This window comes from Homalodisca vitripennis, chromosome 8 (assembly GCF_021130785.1).
Source record: "Homalodisca vitripennis isolate AUS2020 chromosome 8, UT_GWSS_2.1, whole genome shotgun sequence".
Taxonomy (NCBI): Eukaryota; Metazoa; Arthropoda; class Insecta; order Hemiptera; family Cicadellidae; genus Homalodisca; species Homalodisca vitripennis.
In genome coordinates, this window is record NC_060214.1 from 80,062,189 (window position 1) to 80,088,126 (window position 25,938).

Sequence of the window (25,938 nt, forward strand, 5' to 3'; positions counted from 1 at the left end):
CAGTTGGTTTTCTTTTTAGTGCTGACCCTGTTTGTCTAAAGTTTGACATCCACAGTCTAATCGTTTTCGCATCAGGAACACTATCACGTCGGCCAAGTTCGAGTCGAATCCGAAACGCTTGTTGAGTAGAAATTACAGAACCACCATTTTTAATAAACACCTCCACAACAAAATGCCCGATGCTCACCGAGCCAAGCCATGGCAAACACTGAAAATGGCACGTACGCTGCTACGGAACAATACCCCCTCCACATCTCTACCCCCACTACAACTCCACTACGGTGGCTTGCTCAAATCGGGGATGTTTTTTTGCCGAACCCTGTATTTGACATTGTTAATATCAAATAATGCAAATGGAAGATGAAAAACTTCTCCAATCCAATAAAACTCTTGTGTAGATGTGTAATGTCAAAATTTTGGTCACAGTTTTCTTTGACTGGAAAATTGTATTCTTCCACAAAGTGAGAGAGTTAGTTGGTATTACTACTTTGATATTTAAAGAAACCTAAGCTGCAGGTGCTGCACCATGTCAATTCACCAGTCTGTTCTGTATTATTCAATCATCAATCAAGAATCATTTATTGTCATCCCCCATTATGTTATATGCATCGACAAAATCAGATAAGGTTTACAATAATGTACTATTAGATCAACAGCCAAGAACACCACCTCTATAGAGAAATGCAAATAAATATACAATTAAAAGATTGTCAAAATATAGTATTAATTAAAACTTAATGCTAAAATAAATTAATAATAGCAATAAAAAAACAACAGATAATAATAAAAACAATAAATAATAATTGTTAAAAAATTAAAACATAGCATTATTAAAATTTAAGGTCACTTAAATAATGTTAAAGTATTTCTTCTACTGAATAGAAAGCCTTCTGCTTCAGCCACTTCACAAGACAATTTCTGAAATTCTTTAAAGTAGTGGTAACTGCATCTGGTGGTAGTAGGTTAAAATGTTTTACACTTCTTCTGATATTTGCACAAAAACCATCATGACCATCATTCTCTAACACCATGTACACCCCTGTGGCTTTTCCTGTTATCAAAACTAAAGAGACTCTGGAAGAATGGAGATTTAACTATTTAATTAACAATTTAACATGGAGTATACAAATTTTAAAATCACTGAAAAACCTACACAGTTTTACTTGAGATAGGTTAATAATGTTTTTTGGCAATAGAAACAAAAAGTAAAAGTAAAATTGTTTTAAATCAGCCCTGGGAACTTTTTATCACCTTTTTTATTCCTCTATATCTTTATATTTTACACCAATAACTAACCAAGCAATTATATGATATACATACCATTAGATCTAAACCCGTAAGTGTAGAAAGGTGAGTGCCTCAGGGATCAGTCTTGAGCCCTGTTCTGTTTATCTTATTTACTACTGACATGCCTGTTCATCTTAGTACCTACTCTTCCACTTTAATCTATGCTGACTACACAACACTTCTACTTGCCGAAAACTCTACAGTTGAACTAGCTATTAGTGCATACAAAACACTAAATATGACTTACCAGTACTGCCACTTGAATGAACTAGTAGTTAACATGACCAAGACCAAGCAACTGGCTTTTGGCAGGAGAAATAATAAATAAGATTGCAGGTCTACCTAAAGTTATAAAATCACATACAGGATTTCTTGGACTGACAGTTGATGACACTCTCTCTCTCGGACACAAAATGCTGATAACTTGTGTAAGAATTTAATCCCTTCATGGTTTTGACATAATATTACATTCTCTGCGATTGTATAAGAGTGGCTAATGATGTAATACTACGCAGTGTTGTATTGTTCCTCTTTTATTATAGTTTCTGTTGTTATATCGCACAAAAAGCATTTCTATGATAACTGCACGTCACACAAGTAGTTCTGGCCTTTTCTACTAGATGTCAGCATTTCCTTGGTTCTCTGTCATGAGTGTTAAAACCTTAGTGAGTTTGCTATAGTCACACAGTGTAGACAGCTGCCATGTGTTGTTGCATGTCATCCGTCCTGGATTATTTATTGTTTTATTACTTGTTTGTTGTATCATGAAAATACCTGATGTACAAATAGGCCATTGGCTTTATTTGTCATGATGACATCATGGACATGGATAGTGAAAATGATTTTGTGGACAATATGTAAAAAATTACAAACATTAAAAGAACATTTTTTTTGCTTAAAAAGTATCTATCTAAACTCAAAAAACTTTTATGTAAAAACAACTAAAATAATTCTGCAAAACAACATAATTTTAGGTACAGAAATAAAACTGTTAAGGGCTAAACACTAGCCTCTTTGTTACCAAAAAAATATTCACCATATCATTTAAAATTAATATTTAAAATGAAATTGTTTCCTGTTCTTGTAATCTGTTTCCAATAATTATAATAATGCATCATCTAAATAGTGTCTCTTATAAGTTCATTATGTTATTCATATTTATTTTTTTAATTTTTTATATACAAGCTTAGTTGTTGGTTAAATTTTTAAGTATAGTTAAGATTTTTGTATTAATTTAGTAGAGTTTTCACGAACTTCACTCAGATTTAAAATAAATAAGTTTTGCTAAAATATTACTGTATTGTTTGTAATGCTGCTGGTTTTTCTGTTAATTTTATGATTTTTATCACTCCAAACAGGCTTTGCCTGGAGTTCTTTTTTCTTTATTTATCTTAGTGATGTATAATGTAATAGTAGTTGTAGTTGCATACCTGTATGTATGTATTGTTTATGTGTAAGTACATGTAATGTTTTTTTGGTCAGTCTGTACATTATTATAAAAATTGTATCTGTCATTTTTAATTGTGAGAAATGAAGTTTCTTTCTTTCTCTCTTTTTTAAACACAGCAAAAACAACTTATTGTGCCCTTTTTGAACCCTATCTAAGATATGGAATTGGTATTTGGAGAGGTACCACGAAGGATTCACGGATCTCTGGATCATGGCGATTGTAGCCCTATACATCCAGGAAGTGGTCCTGTTTGCTGAAAGGAATAAACTACCATGGGGAGCAGACTTACACCACTATAACACTTGTCACGCTAACAATTACATCCTGCACTTACAACACCACCTTTCACTATATGAGAAGAAACAGTCATATATGAGAGGCAAGCTTTACAACTTTCTGCCAACTTAAATCAAGATACAGAAAAGAAAGAACCTGAAAACTGTCCTGAACAGATGGCTGGTGACAGGGCCGATCTACACGCTAGAAGAATTATTTACACTTGAACGAATAATGACACACAAACATGGACACTGTACATCGTATCTTTATTTGTGTTGTAGCATTTTTACACCAATAGATTTCTACATGAAACATTAAATAAAGAGATTTTGAATTTGACCGCTACAATTTTCTGGTTTTAAATATTTTCCATCATTTCTTATTTTTGTTCATAACTTTAGCTTATTTATGAACTGTAATATGGTTCTGCATATTACAAAATTTTCAGGTTTATTAGAAATAGTATAAAGCTTTCCAACATCACACATCACTTATTATGTCCAATCTACCCAATTTTTTAAGTACAGCTCTTATTTAGTATTTTTATACAAGTTTGTAAGTATACAAAATAAAATATTTTTAATTAGCGTTTTATTTATATTTATAATAATAATATTGTTCATTTTATTGAGACAGAATGATTTGATAAAATTATGCTCAGTTTATTGCATTTCTATTTTTTTTTTTGTATTAAGCGTAAATTATCCTATACATCACGCCTTAGAAAAGGACACAAACAAGTGAATTCTTCCAGGGATAGCATACGAAAAAACATGTGTTGCAAAGTAAACATTTATAAATTTTTTGCAGTATTTATGCTGTTCTACTTTGTTGATAATGGAGCTTTTTGTATCGTTCGCACATATCTTGTTGTTCAGAGTGGGATGCTGAGCCAGTGGACCGCCGATGGTACTCTCATACTCCCAACTACTACTTCCCCAAAATGGAACGTTACCCAGACTTGAAGACTGCAACTCTTGTTTTCGTCATAAGCAGTCTTGGTGAGTAATTTTATTTGGTAGCAGTTCTTTTCATAATTGTTAACTTTGTTTAAAAACAGAATTTTTCCAAACAAAACAGATTTGAACCAGTTGGTTTGTTTAATATGTTCATTACAATAGTTTATTTCCAAACTTTTCTATTTGCCTTTGAATTTTTCAATAGTAATATTAATAAACCGTAATAATTTTTTTACATAAAGGTCTAAGTATAACGAGTAATGTTTGTAAGCTTCACAACTTTGCATGTAAAACATTATTTTAATATGTTTTTAAAATTTTCTCTCTGTACCCCAACGGGTACACAAAAATGAACTTACCTTAAAAATTAAGTAATCGTGAAGATATTTATTTGAGAGTGGGATCACATTTAAGAAATCACCAAGACAGGCAAACAATAAAAACACAATAAGGAAATGCATAGCAACATGTATCCCATTGGGCACACGACGCGCTGTACTTAAGCCCGGGGTGTACCCAATGGGGTACACGTCATCGTGAACGTTTAAAATCCTGTATATTTCACATATTCCTGTTGAGGTAGGATAATAGCTGATATTATATTTGACTTTAAATGCCAGCAATAGAACTGGCTGAAAATGTGTTCATTGGTGAACTTATTTGTACATGTTTTCTTATTTCCAAACACTTATAATTTCAGTATGCATAACAAAAACATGTATTTAGTTGTAAGGTTTTGTGTTCAAAGCACTAGTGTATGACCAACTAAATAAATAATGGCTTATGTTATCTGTTTCATATGAACTTACAAACGGAATGTTTCTTTAAGAGCTTTTGTATACTTTTTAATATTCAGAAAAAACTAATTATGATTGTCTAGCTATTTCTTTTCTTAAACTTTGCCAACTGCTTTGCTATCAATACCTTAGAAGAACCTTTTAAAATTCAAATTCTATTTATTCGTCACATTTGTATTTACAATAGACTAAATTTATGATCTTACCCTTGTATTAATATAAAATGAGAATATAGATCAAACTTTTCGTATTTGGGAAATAAAATATCCTGTTTCACTTTGAGGATTTCTTTCCTTAAATTGTCGCACAAGTGTTTTACTGCTCTATATTACATTTAAGTTTTTAGTGTTGGTTTTAGTTTAGATTTTCTATTTTATGTTACTGTAAAATTTAACACTATTCTATTGCACAAGATGTGCTGTATATTGAAATAAATGTAGAGTTTTTGACTATTAACTATGTGTCAACAATTCGGGTGTAAAACCCCACCTAACTACCCAGTGTCAGTAAATTAAATTCATACATTAGAATTTTCTACTATTCGACTTTTTATTTCAGATGTCAAACGGAAATTATAATAAAATTGTTATTATATTGTTATTGCTAAAGTGAAGTCTGGCCTGAGTAAAAAATTAACCAACAATAAATCAACAAGGTTCATCATTAGTTATCTGTTAAACCAAGGCACTTTGACACGTAGACACGTGTTTGTACTACTTTTGATAATACAGTCTCTGTTCTCTTTACAGTTTGATTAGAAGTAAGCAAAGTTCAACAGTACAGGATGTCTGACACATAACTCGTGCTCTAGAATCAATGAAGGTCTGAATGAAAAAAACATTTGAACTTACAAATGTTGCTAACTTCAGCGTATCAGTCTCTTATCGGACGTTATCTTGATTGCTCAGATGGACTGCTAATTATGGGTAAAAGATATATTTTAGGATGATATTTAAATCAAAATCATCATAAAAATGATTCACTGTCTGCTGTAACCATGTGATGTCATTGAAACATTTAATGTGTATTATGTTATATCTACTTTAAGTTTTGAGCTTTGTGACCCTTTAAAAATAAGTAAAACAAGACACGTGTATAATGACTACATCAATCTTTGTTGCTCTAGCTGTATTATGACTTATTTACTTATTATTACTTCGTAGATGGCTTAAAATATTAACTTTGTACAACAATAGTACATTGCAACAACCAGTGACACATAGTATAAAGCCTTTTGCATATTATAGACAGGAGAATTGTAAAAACAGTACAGGGAAACTCTTATGAATAAAATTTGTAGTGTAAGGTTTTTTATTAATACAAGCTATTATTGGATGGATAAAAACCGATACAAATTTGTTACATTATCGAAGGACCCGATCTTCGACATTTGACCTTTGCTGTTGTATGACCTTTTGACTCCAAACCCATAGAATTTTTCTATTGACCATGAGGAACCTAAGTTTCATCTCTAGAACCCTTTTATCAAATTTATTGCAGAAATGAACAGACAGATGGACAGTCAGCAACACGTTTTTATGAAGACCTGCCAGGTCATTAATAATACGATTATTAAGTTGTATTAGAATTGGAACGCCTAGTAATGTGATCCACATTTGTTCAATAAAAGTATCGATTGTGTTTTGGGACTCAATAAATATATTCAAGAATTTCTAGTGATATAATAATTTATTTTTATTGCATTATAACATCTAGGAATGCAATAAAAATGAAAAAGTTTGACTGCAACTTAAATTATGTCAATGAAAAGTAAAAGTTCTCACTTTGGTACGCACACACTTCTAAGAAAATAGTCTGATAAGTAGTCAAATTATTTTAGATGTAAATGGCTAATATGACAACGTAATTTGTTATGTAATTTTATAATCATCTAATGAAATATGTTATTATCGATCTACATTGTCTATCTAGATTTTCTATGCATGTAGTAAACTGTTATATAGAAAAACATGACATGAAATATAATTTTGGAAAATCAAGGGTTTTGAATGTGCTCCTCAAATAATATGAATGGATTTCTATTAACTTGAAATGTTTACTTAAATTTGATGATGACTCCCATGTTTTGTATGTTTTGGTATCATGAGCGTAGTAAGAGTGTTGAATTTTATTCTTGTCCAATAAAACATAAACATAGCACAAAATTGAAGACTCTTGGAGCAATTGGAAAAAGTTTTAAATAGTAAATATTATTCAAACAAAAGTTTTCCAATATCCAAAAAATAAATTATAATGGAAAAGTGTTGTCTTAATAACATTTACAACTATTATAGCACAAAATCTTATTTAATTTTTTTAGTAAAACATGCTACTTTGCGGAGTTTTGGATTGAGTTAGATGAAAAGTAACAAATTAATTAGGCTGAAATTCTACTTTGACCCATTAACTCAGATATTGGAAGCTGTTTGTTTAAGTTTTTGTTACAATGTGCGTGTTTCTATTGGGAAATACAAAGAGGTGAGGATTATACTTGAAAATGTTGACCTCAGAAGTGACATTCCGAAATTTAAAAGAATCAATCAAGAATTTTACTGTCTTTAAACACAATTTGTGCAATGGGCAAAGTCAATATTAAATTGCATAATAATAATTGCATAATAACAATAATAGCAATAATGATAATAATAAAACAATAAAAAATCTATTATATTAATATAAAATAGTCAATAGTAAGTCTATAACAGTAACAATAATTAAAATAACAAAACCTATAACTAATTTGCCTATAACCTAGATGCACATCATTAAAATAATAAAATAATATAAATATAGATGTATCATGAACAAAGTAAGTAAAATACAAAGCAGTTAAAAACTCATATCACTATTGTCATAGTTAAAATATTCGTTTACAGAATAAAATATGTTTTGTTTCAACCAGATTGCTATTACTACTTTAAACCTATGTAAACATACAGACCCAACTTTCACAAGCAATGTTAAAAAGCTTAATTTTTATGAATTACTTTGAATGGCGTCTTTTGCACTTTTCTAATTTGACTGAAAGTATATTAAGCATATGATTTTTTCCTGGTGTTATGACTATGAATATCTTGTCTGATTGTAAAATTAGACAGTAATTCTTTAACACTTATAAGACAACAATATATACATGCTTGGAACGGTCATTGTATAAAGTTCTCTAAAAAGTGGCACACATTTATCCCTTTCATGAACATTCTTAATAATTCACAATGCCTTTTTTGGCATGTAAAAACTGCTTTAATGATGCTACAGTTCCACCACAAAGTTATTCAATAATTTAAATGAGAGTGAAAAAAAGTATAATAAGCTGTCAAAAGCATATTTATTGTAACAGTTTTTCTTAGTTTTGCGTAAAAGGTAAATAACTGTAGATAATTTTTTTTTAATAATTGTTCAATATGAAAAGTTCCAGATAATTACTATCAAGTTATAACCCCAACAGCGTAACAGGTTTATCATCTTCATATAATGCAGAAGAAGGTCTAAGGTTGTGCCTTGGGGAAACCCTAGAAAACACCTTCTTATAATCACTCGGAGCACCGACTCTCAACCATTGAGGATTCCAGTCATTCAAGGGAAATTCCATCAGCACCATAAAATTTCTATAATTATATAATTCAATAATTCTAAAACCTGGACAGGTCATAGAAATCACCTATGTATAGTGTCTGCAAAACATTTCCCTTTTCAAAATCCATACTGGGATTCTGGTAAAATATTTTAGTCTCTATGTAACTTCAAAAATACATTTTTCTCAAAAGCTTCAGTAACACAACAAAAGCCTTAAAATTTAAAAAGACCCAAAGTTGCCTTTTTTGGGATATGTTTTAAGATAAAATTTAAAAAGAGGAGGTAAAGTCTACTTGTATCAAATTGGCTAACTACTTTATAAATAAGTATAAGCTCTGTTTAATAAGAAAGTTGATATCTCATCCCAAGCAGATGATATTTTGTTGTTGTTGTACAGAACTGATGACTGGTGAGACTTCACTTTCTATTGTGAGCTCACAACAAACAATTATTATGTTATTTGGCCTCGCTGAAATTGGAACAAGTACTAAGCTTATTTTGGATATGATATAAAATTGAGGTTTTTGAGGTGTTTGCGAAATGAGAATTAAAGCCAATGGCAATAACTTTCTTATCTAGCATTACAGTGTCATTGTATGTTATCTTTTCAATGCCAAATGCATTAGCCTTCATTACAATTTCCTTATTTACAACTTCTGATACAGCTTGAACTTTATTTCCACAACAAAGAATGTGCTCACTACTGCATTTTAACATTGTCAAAATAAATCTAATTCCATATAATTCTCCTGGTAATTCTAAAGTGATTTCATTGCTAGCTGGTTATTTAGTCAAGGCTTTATATACTTGTATACTTAGACTATTAAAATAACGTTATATTATTCTAAGTGTTTCCATATGATTTCAGTATATATAAAGAAATAAAATTTAGTTTAGAATTTAGGGATTGTTTTTCTAGAAATGTATTGGATTTATGATGTATTATTTTAATTTGTAACATTTCACTTGATAGTTCTTTTTATGAAACCAAGTATTTATGCACTAAAATTTCATTTATTCCTTCTGAATTACAACAATTGATACATTACATATTTTTCATATACTTAAAAAAAAATATTAGACGTGTATGAATATTTTACATAAATCTTTATCATTTGAATACATATCACATAGTCTAAATGCCTGTATATGAAAATAAGTCTAATAGGACTTTATAATTTAATTGAATGAGCTAAGCTTGAAGTCAGTAAATAAGAAAAGATATTGGGCCAGGCTACATCATGTCCCACCACTGGGTCGACACGGTCCCTTCGAATAGACAGGTGGTGGAGCCCAGCCAGGGACCTAGTAAAATTTTCCAAAAAAAAACCGGTCTGAGTACGGGCCTGCTCACCAATAACATTTTCAGAAATCAGAAAGTTTATTGGATTTAAAACATATATCATAGAATTGACAAAGCCATCTTTTACAATAAGGAATTAATTAGCCTATTGTGCAATACATAATTTTATTCACCCATACCTCATACATACTTACTGTATACCAGAGCATGTACTCCTGAATTGCAGATTACTACTACAATCTATTGCAACAGAAAGCATTGTGTGAAATAGTAAGAGGCTTGGCTCCTATAAGGTTCGTGGTGGTTTTCAAAATGTCAGGGTAGAGATTGATATTTGAGATGAATGACTCTGATATTCAAAAACTAATCAAACTCAGTGTAAGTGCTTTAATATTTGTTCAATTAATTTTGTGGTTAATTGGGATAGCGGTCATATCAGAAACACTTTTACTCTTGAGCGACGCAATTACTGATGTTAAGTGATACACACAACACACTGGTACTGCATCCTTTGGTAGTGAATGTTGTATTTTGCTCAGTCGAACTTAAATAATGTACAACCATTTTGAATTATAAATTTTTGATATTTTGAACTTTTCTCTCTTGAAATGACTATTTAATAATAAGGTAGGTGTGCGCCACATCACATATCGAGTAGATGGTTTCGCTAAGGTGCATGAAAAATTTCAAGTCTATAGCTCATTTTATTCTCAGATAAGACATTTTTATATCTCCCTAGTAGATAAAAGAAAAATTGTGTTAGCCTACAGAGTGATAGACTTCAATGACGCTCAATCAAATTACATGTCATTCTTGTCTACAAAAAAAAACTTCTTGGAAATATAAAAAAACTCATGCAAAATTTTAAGTCTGCTGATTATCTTTTTTTAGATATTTTTCACGTGATATATTCAAATTTTTGTTTCTTGGATTAGGTTTCATAGGAGTGTTAAATAATAAATGTTGTGTTGTGGTAGAGTGGGTACTTCAACGCAAGAATGCGCTGGAATTAGATGTTGTCACCAACTTTTAACATAATACTTTCCACTCTATTATTTTACCTTTTACCTATATGAATAAGTTACATGTTTGAGTATGTCAAATGTTAAAATCTCATTTGATTATACTCAGCTTGTTTACAAGTTTATTTATTTTGCTATTTGCTTGTTGTCATCATGATTACCTGTAAGACCAATGTAATAATATTTGCTAACGCTCTGCCAAATCCCATGGAGTTATTTATATGTAGTTATTTATGTACTCAATGTTGCCTACATGGAAATGAAGCTCCTTGCAAAATTTGAAGTCTGTAAGCCAGTTCATTCTCAAGATATTTGTGCACAACATACAGACAGACAGATAGTAATGAAATTTTTCCAGCCTCTTGAGTGAGAGGTTCACTAACTCTCAGCCAATAATAAAGTATCCATAATTACAAACCTAGGACAGTTAGGGTTATTTATTGGTCTCTTGAGTTTTGATTTATCCCCAAGTTCCGCTTGATAATTTAATCAGGTTTATAGGTTTATAGTAATTTATTTTTTGTTTTTGTTTTTTACCAACCAGATGTTACTACAAGGACAGTTCTCAGAATATTAATGGTAAATGAGATTGGTAAACCAGTGCTGTATCTAGAGGGGGAATAATTCATGAAATTGTCTACTGAAAATAATAAACATGTGAATAATAAATTGAGTACATTATTAAATCAGAAAAAATATTTCAGGTATTTCCAGTTTTTAAAACACTGGTGAAAGCAAATATATATTGATTTATGAGTGAAATATTGGTACTTCCCAACACAACTAGAAGACTGGGTTAAAAACCTCTGAGGTAGTAGCAGTTGCTTTAGCATTGAGCATCTCCTATATGATGTATTATAGAATTTTTTTAAGTATTATCAGATTAGTGAATTGATCTCATACTTACATTTAATTACTTAGTCACAATCCATTTCAATTACTAAAAATAACATGCTAGTTAATTTGTGTTTCTCATCAAAGTTTAGTATGTGTTGATTTATATACACAAGTAAGTTAAAAATTCGAATATGACATAATATGATGGCAGAAGAAGCTTTTTTTGTTTTGTCACATTTGTTTAATTGTTTCTTAAAGCTTTGGTCTACATTTTTTAAGCACTCTGTACCTTTTTTATAATAACAGTTTAAAATAAGAATAGGGTAATTTGACCCCTTCTCCCTCCAGTTGGTGATAAAATGTCAGGCTGGGAATCAGTTACTTGTAGTGTGAATTACCCCAAGACTCAATTCTAGGACCTCTTTTGTTCATACTTTAAGTGAACGACATAACATCAAGTATTATTTATTGTAAATGTTAAATATATACAGGGTGATTCATGAAGTTCTCCACCCACTTCTACAGCACATTGTACTAGTAAAAATAATGAAAAAATGTTATATAAACATAGGTCCGAAAACGCTTCGTTAGCGAGTTACAGCTAGCGAAAGATTTCGCCTGAATTCCTGGGTAAAAGAGTAAAATAAAGCATACTGAACTTTTGGAAAGGTTAATTAAGTAAGAAATATCGTGGATTCTTATGTATTTTTACCTGATAAAAGCTAATAAAATAGGTTTCAGAACTGTACCTGTAGTAGTTTTTTGAGGGATTCAGGGTTAAATGCAAAAAATTGGGCACGAAACAATGTTTTTTTAAGTTTGATGTACAATAACTTTGTTAAATTGGTAATAAATACATAAAATCAACAAACATTAATTGTAGAGAATTTAATTCTGAGAAAAAAAAATTGATATAATCAAAGTCTAAAAATAAAACAGAAATAAGTACCAAAAAATCGATTTTATTCAGTATAATACATTACTAGTTTTAAGCAAAATTAATCAGGTTGGGCCAACCGTACGCACCTTTTCATAATAGATGTTCGAAGATGAGCCATCACATCATTATCAATACATTTTGCAGCAGCACGTTTGTGTATTGCTTTTGTTGCGTTTCTTAATTTTTCAGGACTTCCCTGTATCTGCACAGCCGAATCCATAATACGGGCAATTAATTCATCACGAGAATTCACTTTTGTCTTGTATACAATGTCTTTCATCCATCCCCAGATGCAATAATCCAATGGAGATAGATCTGGTGATCTTGGTGGCCAAGGGTGAGGCCCTCCACGACCAATCAGTGTCCAGGAAATTGATGATTTAAGTAAGCAGAAACGGCACGTGAAAGGTGGGGAGGTGCTCCGTCATGCTGGAAGTATAAATTTTGTCTGAGATGTAAAGGAACATTCTCTAACAGCTGCGGCAACTCTTCTTGAAGGAAATGCAAATAGAACTCAGCATTTAGGCGTCCAGTAATATGAAAGGTCCAATCAGCCGATTTGTGCAAAAGGCCCACACCAGACATTGACGCTAAATCGGTGTTGAAAGTTCTGTTCCATTACCTCATGTGGATTTTCTTCTGCCCATGAGTGTTTCATTGTGCAAGTTATTGACACCATCCCCGAGTGAATTGTGCCTCATCCGTAAACAAAATACGCTTGTAGAGTTGATTATTAATATTCAAAAAGTTGCAAAACTCCAAGCGAAGCGGACCATCCCCTAGCTGTAGTTGTTGAACCTTTTGTTTATGAAACGGATAAAATTTGTTTTCGATTAAGTGACCTCCACACCGTTGACTGCGAAACTCCTATCCGCCTAGAAATACGTCGTGTGTACTTACACCTGGACTGCGAATGAACAGCATTAATAACAATATCATCATCAAGTTGGACAGCTCGTTCATAATTGGTTCTAGTAATTGGTAGTGATCCTGTTTCCCGAAGAGTACGAAAAGTTCCTGAAATTGTTTTGGTATCTGCAATCCTCCTATTAGGGTAACGTAGTTCATATTCTTCTACAGCAGCTCTAGCATTACCATTACAGTAACCCAAAATAAAAACCATATCAGCGTATTCCTCTGATGTAAATAAGTAAGGCATTTTTTCGTTGAATAAACAATCGAATTATAACTCACAGAAAAATTGCATTTAATAACACGATTCACAGAATCCGATCTCCTGCTGTAGCTTGCAAAACACCACTAATACACAGTTCTAACGTAACAGTACAGAACACCATTGTTGATCAGCTATTATTCGTGTGTTACCAACTTAGAAATTAATAAAACAAAAAACTGCATTTCGATGATTAGTAAACAATCATGGGAAAATGTTTGCTTCATTTATTTTCGAACATTTGATGTAAATTTTTATTTAAAAAAAAAATACAACGTAATAAAACATGATATTTTTATTTACAAACAAATTTATTTAACAGTTAATCTTGTTTTCTCAATTTATCTCATCATTAAGGAACAAACATTTTGTTTTTGTTTTATTTTAAACTAAATACCGTACGGTATTTTTCTTTACAGCTAGTAATGTATTATACTGAATAAAATCGATTTTTTTGGTACTTATTTCTGTTTTATTTTAGACTTTGATTATATCAATTTTCTCAGAATTAAATTTCTCTACAATTAATGTTTGTTGATTTTATGTATTTATTACCAATTTAACAAAGTTATTGTACATCAAACTTAAAAAAACATTGTTTCGTGCCCCAATTTTTTTGCATTTAACCCTGAATCCCTCAAAAACTACTACAGGTACAGTTCTGAAACCTATTTTATTAGCTTTATCAGGTAAAAATACATAAGAATCACGATATTTCTTACTTAATTAACCTTTCCAAAAGTTCAGTATGGCTTTATTTTACTCTTTACCCAGAAATTCAGGGCGAAATCTTTCGCTAGCTGTAACTCGCTAACGAAGCGTTTTCGGTCCTATGTTTTTATAACATTTTTTCATTATTTTTACTAGTACAATGTGCTGTAGAAGTGGGGGGAGAACTTCATGAATCACCCTGTTATATATATCACGATCCTTAAACATATATCCACTTTAAGCCAAGTACAATAAACCAACGCATTTAAATTATTAATTCAGACATTTCAAATATAATGGAACTGGCAAAAAAATAACGGTCTAAATTTAAATACAGTAGTAGTAAGACTAAACCAATCATTATTACTCATTTCCAGCTACAAAATTCAATAAGTTTTAAAATAATTCAAAATATAAATAGAAATGGACAAGTTGAGCTCTACTGTACCAAAGTAAAGAGTCTTGAGTTACTATCAACACAACACTCAAATGGAATAATGCCATAGTTGTGATTTGCAACAAAGTGTTTGCAGGTATACACTTGCTGAAAAGACCACAACCTTTTACCAGCCAAGGTCAAAGTATGGTGATATCAATAATATTCCCTTACTTTACTTTCTCCAACTCTGTCTTAAGTGACATGACTGTATTACTTTGTGAAAGACTGCAAAAGACTCAAAATTACTGATTACGCTATGCTTTTGACGTAGGTACCAAGAGATGAGCACATATTATATCCAATCAAATATTTTTAAGCTAGCTAATCAGAGAGTTATAAAAATTCTTTCTTGTGCTCATTCTTATATCCACACGAAATAGGCAAAGTATTTCTCTGACGATTTTGAGTTTGTAGCACAAAGGAATGCAAATGGGTCAAGATCTTGGTCCTCAGTCCTGCATATGCCCCACTATAGAACTGTTGCGTATGATGTCACTTACAGCATCAGCTTGCCGAGTGTGAAATTACCTGCCTGTTCAAATGACCTCAATATCCAGGGCCCCGGATTGTGGCGTAATTAAAACGGTATTTCATGGAGCAGATGATTTCGGCTGGTGCGTCCTAGGTCACGGGCCTTGCTGGGATGGGCTGGGGAGCAAGCGGTATGATTGTGAGTCTAAATAAATGGTTTATTCTTGAAAAAGTTTCTGTTTGATTAAAATAAGTTATTTATAGAACTGTGAAAGAATTTAGATTTATTGACATAGTTAATGTTTTTTGTTGTTTCATTTTAGCCTTTGAAAGTATATCTTTGTCCTTTCTTTATTTGATTGCTTTATATAAGTACAGTATATTAACTGATATGGTTAAGTGTAAGAAAGGCCATAACTTTGCCTTTTTTGTACACTTTAAGTTGAAAATAAAGAAATTTATATTCTATTCTATTCCTCATAAGTATGAAATATGGGGTTGCCTCTATCTTTATACTGAAATCCTGGATATATTACTATATTAAACATTTCGATTTATTAATTTTAGTCATAGATACAATACAGATTCTGCAGTTCATCTATTTAATATCATTACATTAAGAATACACTTTAACTTTCTCCTCGCCCAATAATGTTTCACGTCAGTAATGTGAGTCTTCTATTTATTTGCTTCTATTTCAGAATAAATACCTGATTTTTATCCTTCACCAGTCTTGTAGTCACTTTACTTTATTATTAGTAATTTTCATTGTGCTGCGCAGGTCTGATATTGCTGATAGCAGCGTTGGTGGTGCTGCTGTATCGTATGGGAGCTCGCGCAAGACAACAACGGGAATTACAGAACCGGCTTCAGACAATCAGTGAATTGTTAGGTGAGTATTTAAAGGCTAGAAAGAGTTTTTGTGGAGTAGTTGTAGTTACACACTTTACATAGCCACCAAGTTTGGATTTGAATTGGTTTTTGATGGGTGGGAATAATAAATTTAAAAGGAACTACAAATTAAAGTTATTAGGTTTATAAAAACTAAAAGATGAGTAGAAACCCTTTCTATAGAAATCTAAATTTTATTAATTTGCTAGTACAATTTTACTTTTATTGACATTTTAAGTTTCTTTTCTGTAAAGGTTAGGTTACAAAATTTAATAATACGATTTCATAATTTTATACAATCATGATTTTTATTTATTTTAATTTAGCTAGTTCAATGAGGGACTCGGTTATGTCAGTACAATTTCGGGAGCATATTTACTAAGAGGGAAGGGTTTACATTGTTATGATCAGGTCAGATTAATTTGAATTCATTAAATAAATAAAATTTTAAATTACCCTCTATTCAAGATAAATATTTACAGCAAAACCAAAATTTTATACCAATGTATATAAAAGAAAGCTACTGTAAATTTCGAAGTTTAAACTTTATTTACCTGATGTTAAAAAGTGTTAACTTGTTGTTTCAACCACTAATTTCAATGAGTTCTTCAAATTCACATTATAAAAGATATCAGTTTACCATAACAATCAGGATATGTTTTTGGACCTAAAGTAATTTTCTAACATGCTACAAATTCCATTCAGGTATTTGAGGTATGACGATGATGATGGAAAAGCTTTGTGATTGCTGTATTCAGATTTACATACTCATTTTAAAAATTGTATTACTGGTTTTTAAAATATAAAGTCATTATTAAATAATATTGGTAAATAAAATTTGCAAGGTTAACCTTATTCTTGACTAATAGTAAAAAGTTTAATTAATATATTAATCAAATTGGTCCATATTGATCTTGTAGAATTGAATCATCATTATCCAATAATTACGGGAAAATTAACTCAATGCCACGAAAGAGTTATTCCTAGACCTTTATAGTACACAGCTGATCAGGAGAAAGCTAATAAATGAACTCATTTGATTTCTTTCAAAACATTATGGTCTAAAAGCCAGTTTGCATTGTATAAGCACACAACCTAGTTTTGGTGGAAGTCGAAATTAAATACAGTAGAGTCCCGCCGATCCGAACCCCGCCAATCCGAAAATCCGCCTAATCCGAACACGGCTAGGAGAAAATATAAAATTGCTAAAAAGGCAGGAAAATAAATTAAAACCAGTTATTATAGTAAAACGTAAGTTTTATTTCTCAAAGCATTTACTTACTGACATATAGAAACTGAAATTACATTTGAAACGTTAGATGATACATACATTGTACGGAATTTATACTGTTAATAAATGAAACAAAGTACTGTACTGTACTGTATTTATAATGTACAAACCCCTACGCAAGGCTTAGCAAATAATTTGTACTTTAACTTGGACACAATAAGGGATAAAAACGTAAAACAAAACACTGCAAAACCCAACACTTTCTTAAGACCTAAAGTCAGTGATCTTCTTTTGACGCAACACACTAAAAACGACTGGACGATGCAATGTTTCGCCAACGCCGAATGAACATTACGTCATTGGGAGTAGCAGCGGCATGTAAATTGCACTTGAAAGTTGATAAATGGTACTATTTAACAAAAATCCGCCTAGTCCGAATTTCCCGTCAATCCGAACAAGGTTCGGTCCCAATTAGTTCGGATTGGCGGGACTCTACTGTAGTATCAAAAGGGTTAAATATACTACAAATATACAAACTAAAACCAACTGCCAGAAAAATAAAAAAGAGTACAATTCTTCACGTTAAGCCAAAAGTTCAGTCTTTATATGATTTTCTATAGATTTTGTGATAAATTAGGTTGTGCACGTACACTATGGAAATTGGCCCTCAGCTTTCTGGACTATTTGTTGGATTTATTGACTAGACCTATATCACTATCACCAGCCCTTTTTTGACTCAGGCCATAATGACTGAAAAATTCAACATTTATCATGTATTGATGGTTCGGATAAACTTACTTTGAATCTTCGATCTAGTTCTAATATTTTCTTAATTTTAGCAAAATCTAGAATGTGTTGTCAAACAAGTTATTATACATGAATTATGTCTATGTGTATAGATAATTGAAAATGAATTAATATTAACTTGTCAAAAATTGTATCTTTATCAGTGTATTCAATTGTTTATGAATGATTTGTTTGTGATCAAACATAATTTTAAAATTGATGACACTCATTTAAATGTTGATATTGCAGTGGATGGGTAAATAAAAAATTATCTTATGAATAATGTGACACAATAAAACATAGACATACAAATTAAAAAAGTATTATTCCTTATATTTATATTTCCATGAGTTTTGTGAACATGCACATCTGGTGCCTGTATGGGTTAAGATTTCTACGTGATCATTCCACACAATAAAGGTTTTAAGTATTATAAATAAAGTTACACATTTCAAAATACTGATAAACCGATAAGTCAGCTATGTAAAAGAAGTTTATCATTTATTTTATACAAAACAGATTACACTAAGAGGTGACATTTATTTTGAAGTTCAAAACCACAATTTCTGGCAAATTTGTCATAAATTGTTGAGTTATTTTTACCCGCTGAAAAAGATTTTAGTAAGGTTGTTTTATTGTGAAATATTTTTTTACATGTTCTATTACTATTCCAAAATTACAAAAACTGCCTCTCATAACTGTGAAAACAGTTTATAAATAGTCAAAATCATCTATGGGTAGATGTAAAGGTGTTTATAAATTCAGCTCATTAGGATGTTTAGAACCATACAATCATTTGTTGAATTTAAGTAATATGCATTCATTATTAAGAGTGTATATAATAAAGGGATTTTGTAAATAAGTTTTTGAAAAAAGACGTTTAAGAAAATATATTTCACTTGAGTTGTATGAAGAGAACTAATTTAGGAATTTTTATAACTAAATTAGGAATTTAGGAACTAATTTAATTAAAGTTAATATTCTATGTATTTATTGAGAGACAAATATCTGTCAATCATCATAAATACATTTCTATTCAAGAAACATGTCCCATGGTTGTAAACTAAGGCAACGGATTGTTTTTACAGAATTCTTGGGCTTATTTTACATATCAGTTAGTCAAATGAGTAAATTTAGTTAAAGTATATAATTTTAAAATAGCTTATTAACTCTTCAGTTAATAAGCTATTTTATAAGAACACTAATATATAAGAACATTTTAAAGGCGTTATTTGTTTGATTAAATGTAGTATTCGATTAAAACATGGAAATTATTAGACCACTACAAAAAATTCTCTTTGAAGTAATAAAAAAATCCTAACCTACTTGAGATTTATATAAATAAATACTTATTAACGGTACAAGACAATTAAATACTAGCGAGTGCAGGTATTAATCTGCAATATATTTCTATACCTCTCAAAAATACTTGCTTGTTCAAATATTCATCATTTTCATGGATTTTGATTGCTGTGTTGTTCATCGGAGAAAAGCCAAAAGCAGGAATTCCAATATTTCTAATGTACCTGGCATCTGTTGCTCCAGGACAAATTACAGGACACACTTCCAAACCCATCGCATCAAACTGAGTCCGCAGGGCAACCCACCACGGGTTATCTTCATTTAGTTTTGTTGGTGCAATTTTGTCATTTGTGTAATTGTACTTTATACTCACCCCTTTACCTGCCTCCCTGCAAACACTCTCAATCCATTGCTCGAATATCTCGTTGTCTTCATTCACACTTAGCCTACAATCAAACACCACCTTTAACTCCTGAGGAAGGGTGTTTGAATCATTCCCACCAGAGAGTACCGTCAGATTTATGGTGGTCACATCACCCATAGTTAAATTTGGGTCACTCTTCAACTTCAAATACTCCTCCGCCCTTTTATCCATGAACTTTTCAATCACATAAGATAGCTTTTCCGCAGCTGTGTTTTCGTTCAGCTCATAAGTATATCCCTTGTCACCGGTGCAGGTGATCTCCAAACTGTACGGTGTTCTCTCACCGTAAAACAAATAGAAACTTTCATCATCGCTTGCAATTCCTTCGTCCATCATACAGCCGACATTTAGTTTTTTGAAAAATTCTGTCTCTACAAAGATTTTCATGCCTTCCTCTGACCCGATTTCCTCATCAGGAGTGAAGCAAATATGGATAGATCTCTTCGGTTTGAGCCCTCTCATGATCAAACGTCGCACTGCCTCCAGGTATTGAATCCCCACACACTTCATGTCTTGTGCCCCCCTCGCGTGGATGTTACCTTCGTCATCCTCTTCTGCTCCGAATGGATCACGACTCCAATGTTCTGGATAAACCGGTACCACATCCATGTGAGAACTGAGAAGCACACTGCGCAGTCCAGGGTGGCTGCCGACCCAACTAACAACGACCACTGGCTTCTTGATAGCGACCTCGTGAACTGTCACCGGTAGTCCTAAACTATTGGCGTAACTCTTTAAGAATTCAGTGCAGCCACCGTAATCGCAATCAGGTTGAACAGATTTTATCCTCAAATATTGCTTAAAGTTTTTCACAGCTTGATCATCAAGCTCCATCTTTACATAAACAATACAGAATGATAAACACAGCTAAACCGAATCGAATTTATAATATTTAGTCGAAGCTGCTGAGCACTCAGTTAACCTACTGACAAATGCCAACAGCAAGTATCTGAACATTAATGATGGTATAAAACTTGTTATCAGAGCATTTGTTAAACTTTGACACTCCTCGTCATTGTTTGGCATTGATACCATTATCTCAGTTGTCTTGTTTCTTGTTGACGTAACTGTGGGACAATATAATTGTTTGAAAAGAATCCCAGTCATATCACGGTTGTGAATGTTGTAACTCAAAGGATACACAATTATACAGCAAAATATTTAGGGTTTGAAAAGTTAGAACTATTTTTATATTTGATGCTTAATTATTTAGAATTTATTAAAAGTAATGCATTAAAGTTTATTACATAATGGTTTTCTCCAAATTTTAATTAATATGCGTAATAAGTGCAATTTGTACTCAAAAATAATTAAATGTATGTTTAAAAAATCATTGTGTATACTGTACCTACTAATAATTTAGACCATAAATGCACAACTATCCTCAAAGTAACTTAGTGACAACATTTTTAATGTTTTACTAACATATTTTATTTTTATAAATTTTACTATTGCATTTTATACAAACTATTTGTAATAATTACTTCTTATGATAGCTAATTTTGTCTTTTGAGCTCTCATAATATGTCATCATTGGTAGCAAAAAAATCAACTTTTTAGCATAACAGTATTTTATTTTACACTATAATAATAATAATAAATGAGTTTATTTTTTCTCTTTTTTTTAAATACATGTAAATACAGTATACAAACAATATACAGATTACAAAGAAAAAATATACCAACCCAAAAAGAAAATAATCTTGCACTTGGGTGGGAGCCATCATCATCTTCTTAATTTAAATTGTCACCGTAATTGTAATTGTAATTGTAATTTGTCACCATGTCACTATTTATGACATGGGGTAAGGTAGAAAAACATAAACTCTGATATTAGAAACCTATTGTGTATACTAAATTGATACACATACAAATAATAAAAATTTATAGATTCACAATTTATATACTATTTCTGAACCAACGTGAAGTGGTTGCAGTGTGAAAGACACAATTTATTGAGCGTATGACATTAATAGGTCAGCCTTTAGATTAAATAAGTAGGTACTTAGAAATTTTATTACTACAGCTACAAATAGAAAAAATAAATAAAATACTTACTGCAACTAATTACAGAGTATTTCCAATATATATTACAACCTCCATGGCTAACCAAACTCCAGAATTTTATATAAATTTCAAATACTAAAATAGTCTATGAAATGATAAAAAAGTCTATTATTTACAAATGCATTGTCCTTCACAGAATATGTCCTGCAGTAAGTATTTCATGAGGAAAACATTAATTAAACAAATGAAGTAATTATCTCTCAAAAGGGTATGATTAATGAATTCCAAATAAAAAGGTCAGAAAATGTATTAAATTTTAAGAATACCAACTGTTTTCAATCCTTTATATCCTTTTGTAAGATATCTTATTTATATAATTGAAGATACAGGTAGCATTTTCATAAATGAATTTGTTTTCTATAGTTTAGCGAAATCATGTAGTCGTAAAACTAGTAAGAAACAATTAGAATATTCAAATAAACATAAAAACTGTATAGAAGTTAACGTTTAAAAATTGTTGGAATAAAAGTTATAGCTACTGATACCACTTCAGATTCATTAGCAATCTATTAGATAATATTTTGTAGTTAGAAATAGAAAATATGTTTACTAAAATCATGCCTATGTATTCATATAGAACATCCAAAATAATTGTAGATAAGAGAGTAGCATATGTTCCAACAAATTTGGTTTTGAATAATCAAGCATAACAGTTTGACTATAATTCCAAAAATATTCATGGACTAATTTAAAGGCAAAATTTGAATGTTTTTGAAAAAGTGTCAAAGATAAGGGAGACACGTGGGCGTGGGCATATCAAATATGTACAGCATTGGTTATTTAAAACATTCCGGAGTTATTAACCTACATCAGTTGATGCAGTTGGTAGCCTGTACTGTTAGGGAGAGGGAGGATCAACCACAACTCTCTCAGATCCCCTTATCTCAAATAGGTTTGCACCAGGATATCACTGAAAATTTAAGTGTTGGTAATTTGAATGTCACTTTAAATTTATGTTTAGGTGTTACATAATATGTAATCAGGATAGCTTTAAAGTGAGAGAGAACTGTTTAATAGACATCATAACTCTGCAGAAGTATCAGGTTTCAGTTATCTTTTATCAGTAAAGGAAGTAATTAGAAATAAAAATGCTTACAGTTTTGGCATTGTCATAGCACATTTGTATGCACAGTTTTACTTGGGGCTTTTTAAATAATGAAGCAATCTACAGCATGAAAAGTATAACCATGACTTTTTTTATATCTTATCCAAAGTTATCAGTGTGGATAAGCAAAAATAACATTCTTGTGATGACTCAGAAATGGGAACAGGCACACTAGATTATTACCATACTAATGCCAAACAGCTTTAACTTTAAACAGACTTCAGCTGTTACCTTGCCATCCTGAATGGCTCAATAGTCAAGGTCACTGGCAACTGTTACTATGTGGCTCCTTCCCAGGACTGAGTTCAAACTGAGATTACTTCTTTACCAGCAATTTTATTTTGAGAGTAGAGATAAAAAACACAGTAATTATTACAGTAACTATATTATTGTAGAAACATATATTTGCCATATGTGAGTAATTGGATAGTAACAGTTAATTAATTTATCTCTTCTGTAACTATATTTATTATTAACGTATTGAAATATGGCTGCAAAATATGGATAAATTTCCTTGTGGAGTTCGTGGGGACGGGATACGATCAGCAGCAGTACTTTGTAATGGTATTTGTAAATTATGGTATTATACAAAATTTACTAACATAACTTGTGCAGAGTTTAATAAATTTGTTGACAAAGTTGATATCCGCTCTTACACTCGCTGCTATAGCTAGGTTTCGTTGGACATGAAACAATGAACTAAAATAACCTAAACAAGGATCTCTAGGATTTTACCCACTGATTTCTGGAGACCTTGATCAGGATAGAAATGTGAGTGCTGAGGTGGCAACAGTTTTAAGAAATCTGATTGATAAACCATTATCTCTCCAGAATAAATATCTAACCCATCAGAAAATTCCGTATGGAGCAAATATCTGTGGTTTAGTTACAAAAACACATTATAACAGTAAACCACATATATAGACTACAATACTGCATTCAGATATTTCACAGAGGACCTCTAAAGTTGCATCTATAACCTCACCAGTGGTGTGTTGTGTGGAGGAGGGTGAAAAAGTCAGCATGGGCCATAGTTAAGTGATAAGTGAGGTTTTAGGTTAATACAAATCTAGTAGTATCCCTAAGCAACTGTAATTTCTTTACTAGCAGGACAAGCCAACTGCTAATAGAATAAATTAACAATAACTGAATGCCACTTAACATCTTTCGTCAAAATAGTAGAGGATTACAGTCATCTCTAGAATCCTTGGGTATTACACTTGCTGAATTAAACCCTATCATTGTTGTCTTGACAGAACATAAAATGATAAATTCCAAATTGGAAAGGCTCAGTATGAATAGTTACAACATAATTTCTAGTTACAGCCAAAAAAAGAGTAGATGTGGGGGTGTAATTATTTTAACAAAACTCTTTGTGAACTGCAAAGAAATTCTATTACAGCAAATTCAAGATATTATTGCTGACCAAATTTTTGAGTGTTGTTTAGTAGAATTAAAAAGATACAATCAAGGAAAATTTTGGTTGTGATTGGCTGTTATTGGAACCTTATTAAACCAAACGAATCCGAGTCTGTTAAAAGATTGAACAGTTTGCTCTGAAACAATAATAAACTCAAAGTACAAACATGTTGTTTTTACAGGAGACATAAACAGATTTTCAGGCCATTGATAACAGAAATAGAAATAACTTATTACATATTATAACTGCCAACAGATTTTTGTCAGTGGTTGACTTTCCAACTTGTATCACAGAATCTTCAGAATCTGCTATAGATAATATTTTTACTAATTTAAATAACAGTATGGATAATATAACAGGAATAGCACTCAACTATCTGATCATAATGGTCAATGCTTGAAATACAAACCATTACAACTGAAGTAAATAATTCTTCTAACACACTGTTTGAGTATCAAAGGAAATTTACTAACTATGTGGAACAGTTTATCAGAACTTTACAATCTGAATCATCGCTGGATCATTATTTGTCACCAGTTGAAGTCAAATATGATATTTTCCATAACGTTTTTATACATATTCACAGTTTTTATTTTCCTGAAATTCTGACAAGACAAAGTAACAATCTAAAATAGATTTCAAATGAGCTCAAATCTTAAAAACAAAAAAATCATTAATTTAGTAATATAGCTAGAGAGTTTAACTGTAAAGATATGTCAGAAGATGTGTCAGTTAGAAAAAATGAACTTATCTCTTCAAAAAAGCAATATTATAAAACAAAGGTTAATAATTCAAATAATGTATACAGGGCATATGGGTAATTATTAAATTCTTAAGTAGGGACAATCCAGAAAAGAATTCAAAATATAACTCTAAAAGTTGATATTACAGTTTGCTCAGATCCTTTACAGAATTGAAATATATTTAATGTAAATTTTTCAAATGTAATTGACAATACTGTATTGTAATACTAAATTTAGAAACATCTTGAGATTTAGTGGGGGAAACTTCAGAGGCTGGTACACTTTCTAGTATACTTAGCTTTAAATTTAGCTTTGTTGATGAGGAGGAAGTTGAGAAAATCATAACAATTTGAAACATTCATATAGTTCTAGATATGATGGTATTCCTATGGTGCTCTTCAAAAAAGCTAAACTAGTCTTATTGAAACCAATCACTCATTTAATAAATGCTTAATTAATGTCAGGAAATTTTTCACATAAGCTTAAAATAAAAAAAAAACTGCAACCTCTACACAAAAAAGAGATAAGCAGTCAACATCAAATTATAGACCAGTTGCATTTACCTTCAATCCCGAAAGTATATGAAAAGGTAGTTTATAATCCACTTGCATACTTTCTTGAAAAAAAAAAAAATAAATAAACGACTTAATCAGAACTTTTCAATATGGATTTCAAAGTGGGAGGTCTGTTATAACAGCAGCCTCAGATTTTGTTGAATCAATTA

At 31.1% G+C, this 25,938-nt stretch overlaps 2 protein-coding genes across 2 annotated transcripts in view; one reads left to right on the forward strand and one right to left on the reverse strand.

The window, feature by feature from the left end:
• LOC124367716 overlaps positions 1-25,938 on the forward strand; it is a 97,018-nt gene that overhangs the window by 47,277 nt on the left and 23,803 nt on the right. The window contains exons 10-11 of the mRNA XM_046824791.1: positions 3,895-4,017; positions 16,027-16,137. Of these exons, the coding sequence (XP_046680747.1) occupies positions 3,895-4,017; positions 16,027-16,137 (234 nt within the window). The remainder of the gene's footprint in view (positions 1-3,894; positions 4,018-16,026; positions 16,138-25,938) is intronic.
• On the reverse strand, positions 18,634-20,851 carry LOC124367718 (aminoacylase-1-like). The gene has a single exon (XM_046824795.1). It carries the CDS (start codon positions 20,711-20,713, stop codon positions 19,523-19,525), a length of 1,191 nt encoding a protein of 396 aa, XP_046680751.1. The 5' UTR covers positions 20,714-20,851; the 3' UTR covers positions 18,634-19,522.

What these genes read in the sequence shown, in the direction of transcription:
- LOC124367718 (XM_046824795.1), bottom strand. Translation starts at nt 20,713, where the DNA reads ATGGAGCTTGATGATCAAGCTGTGAAAAACTTTAAGCAATATTTGAGG.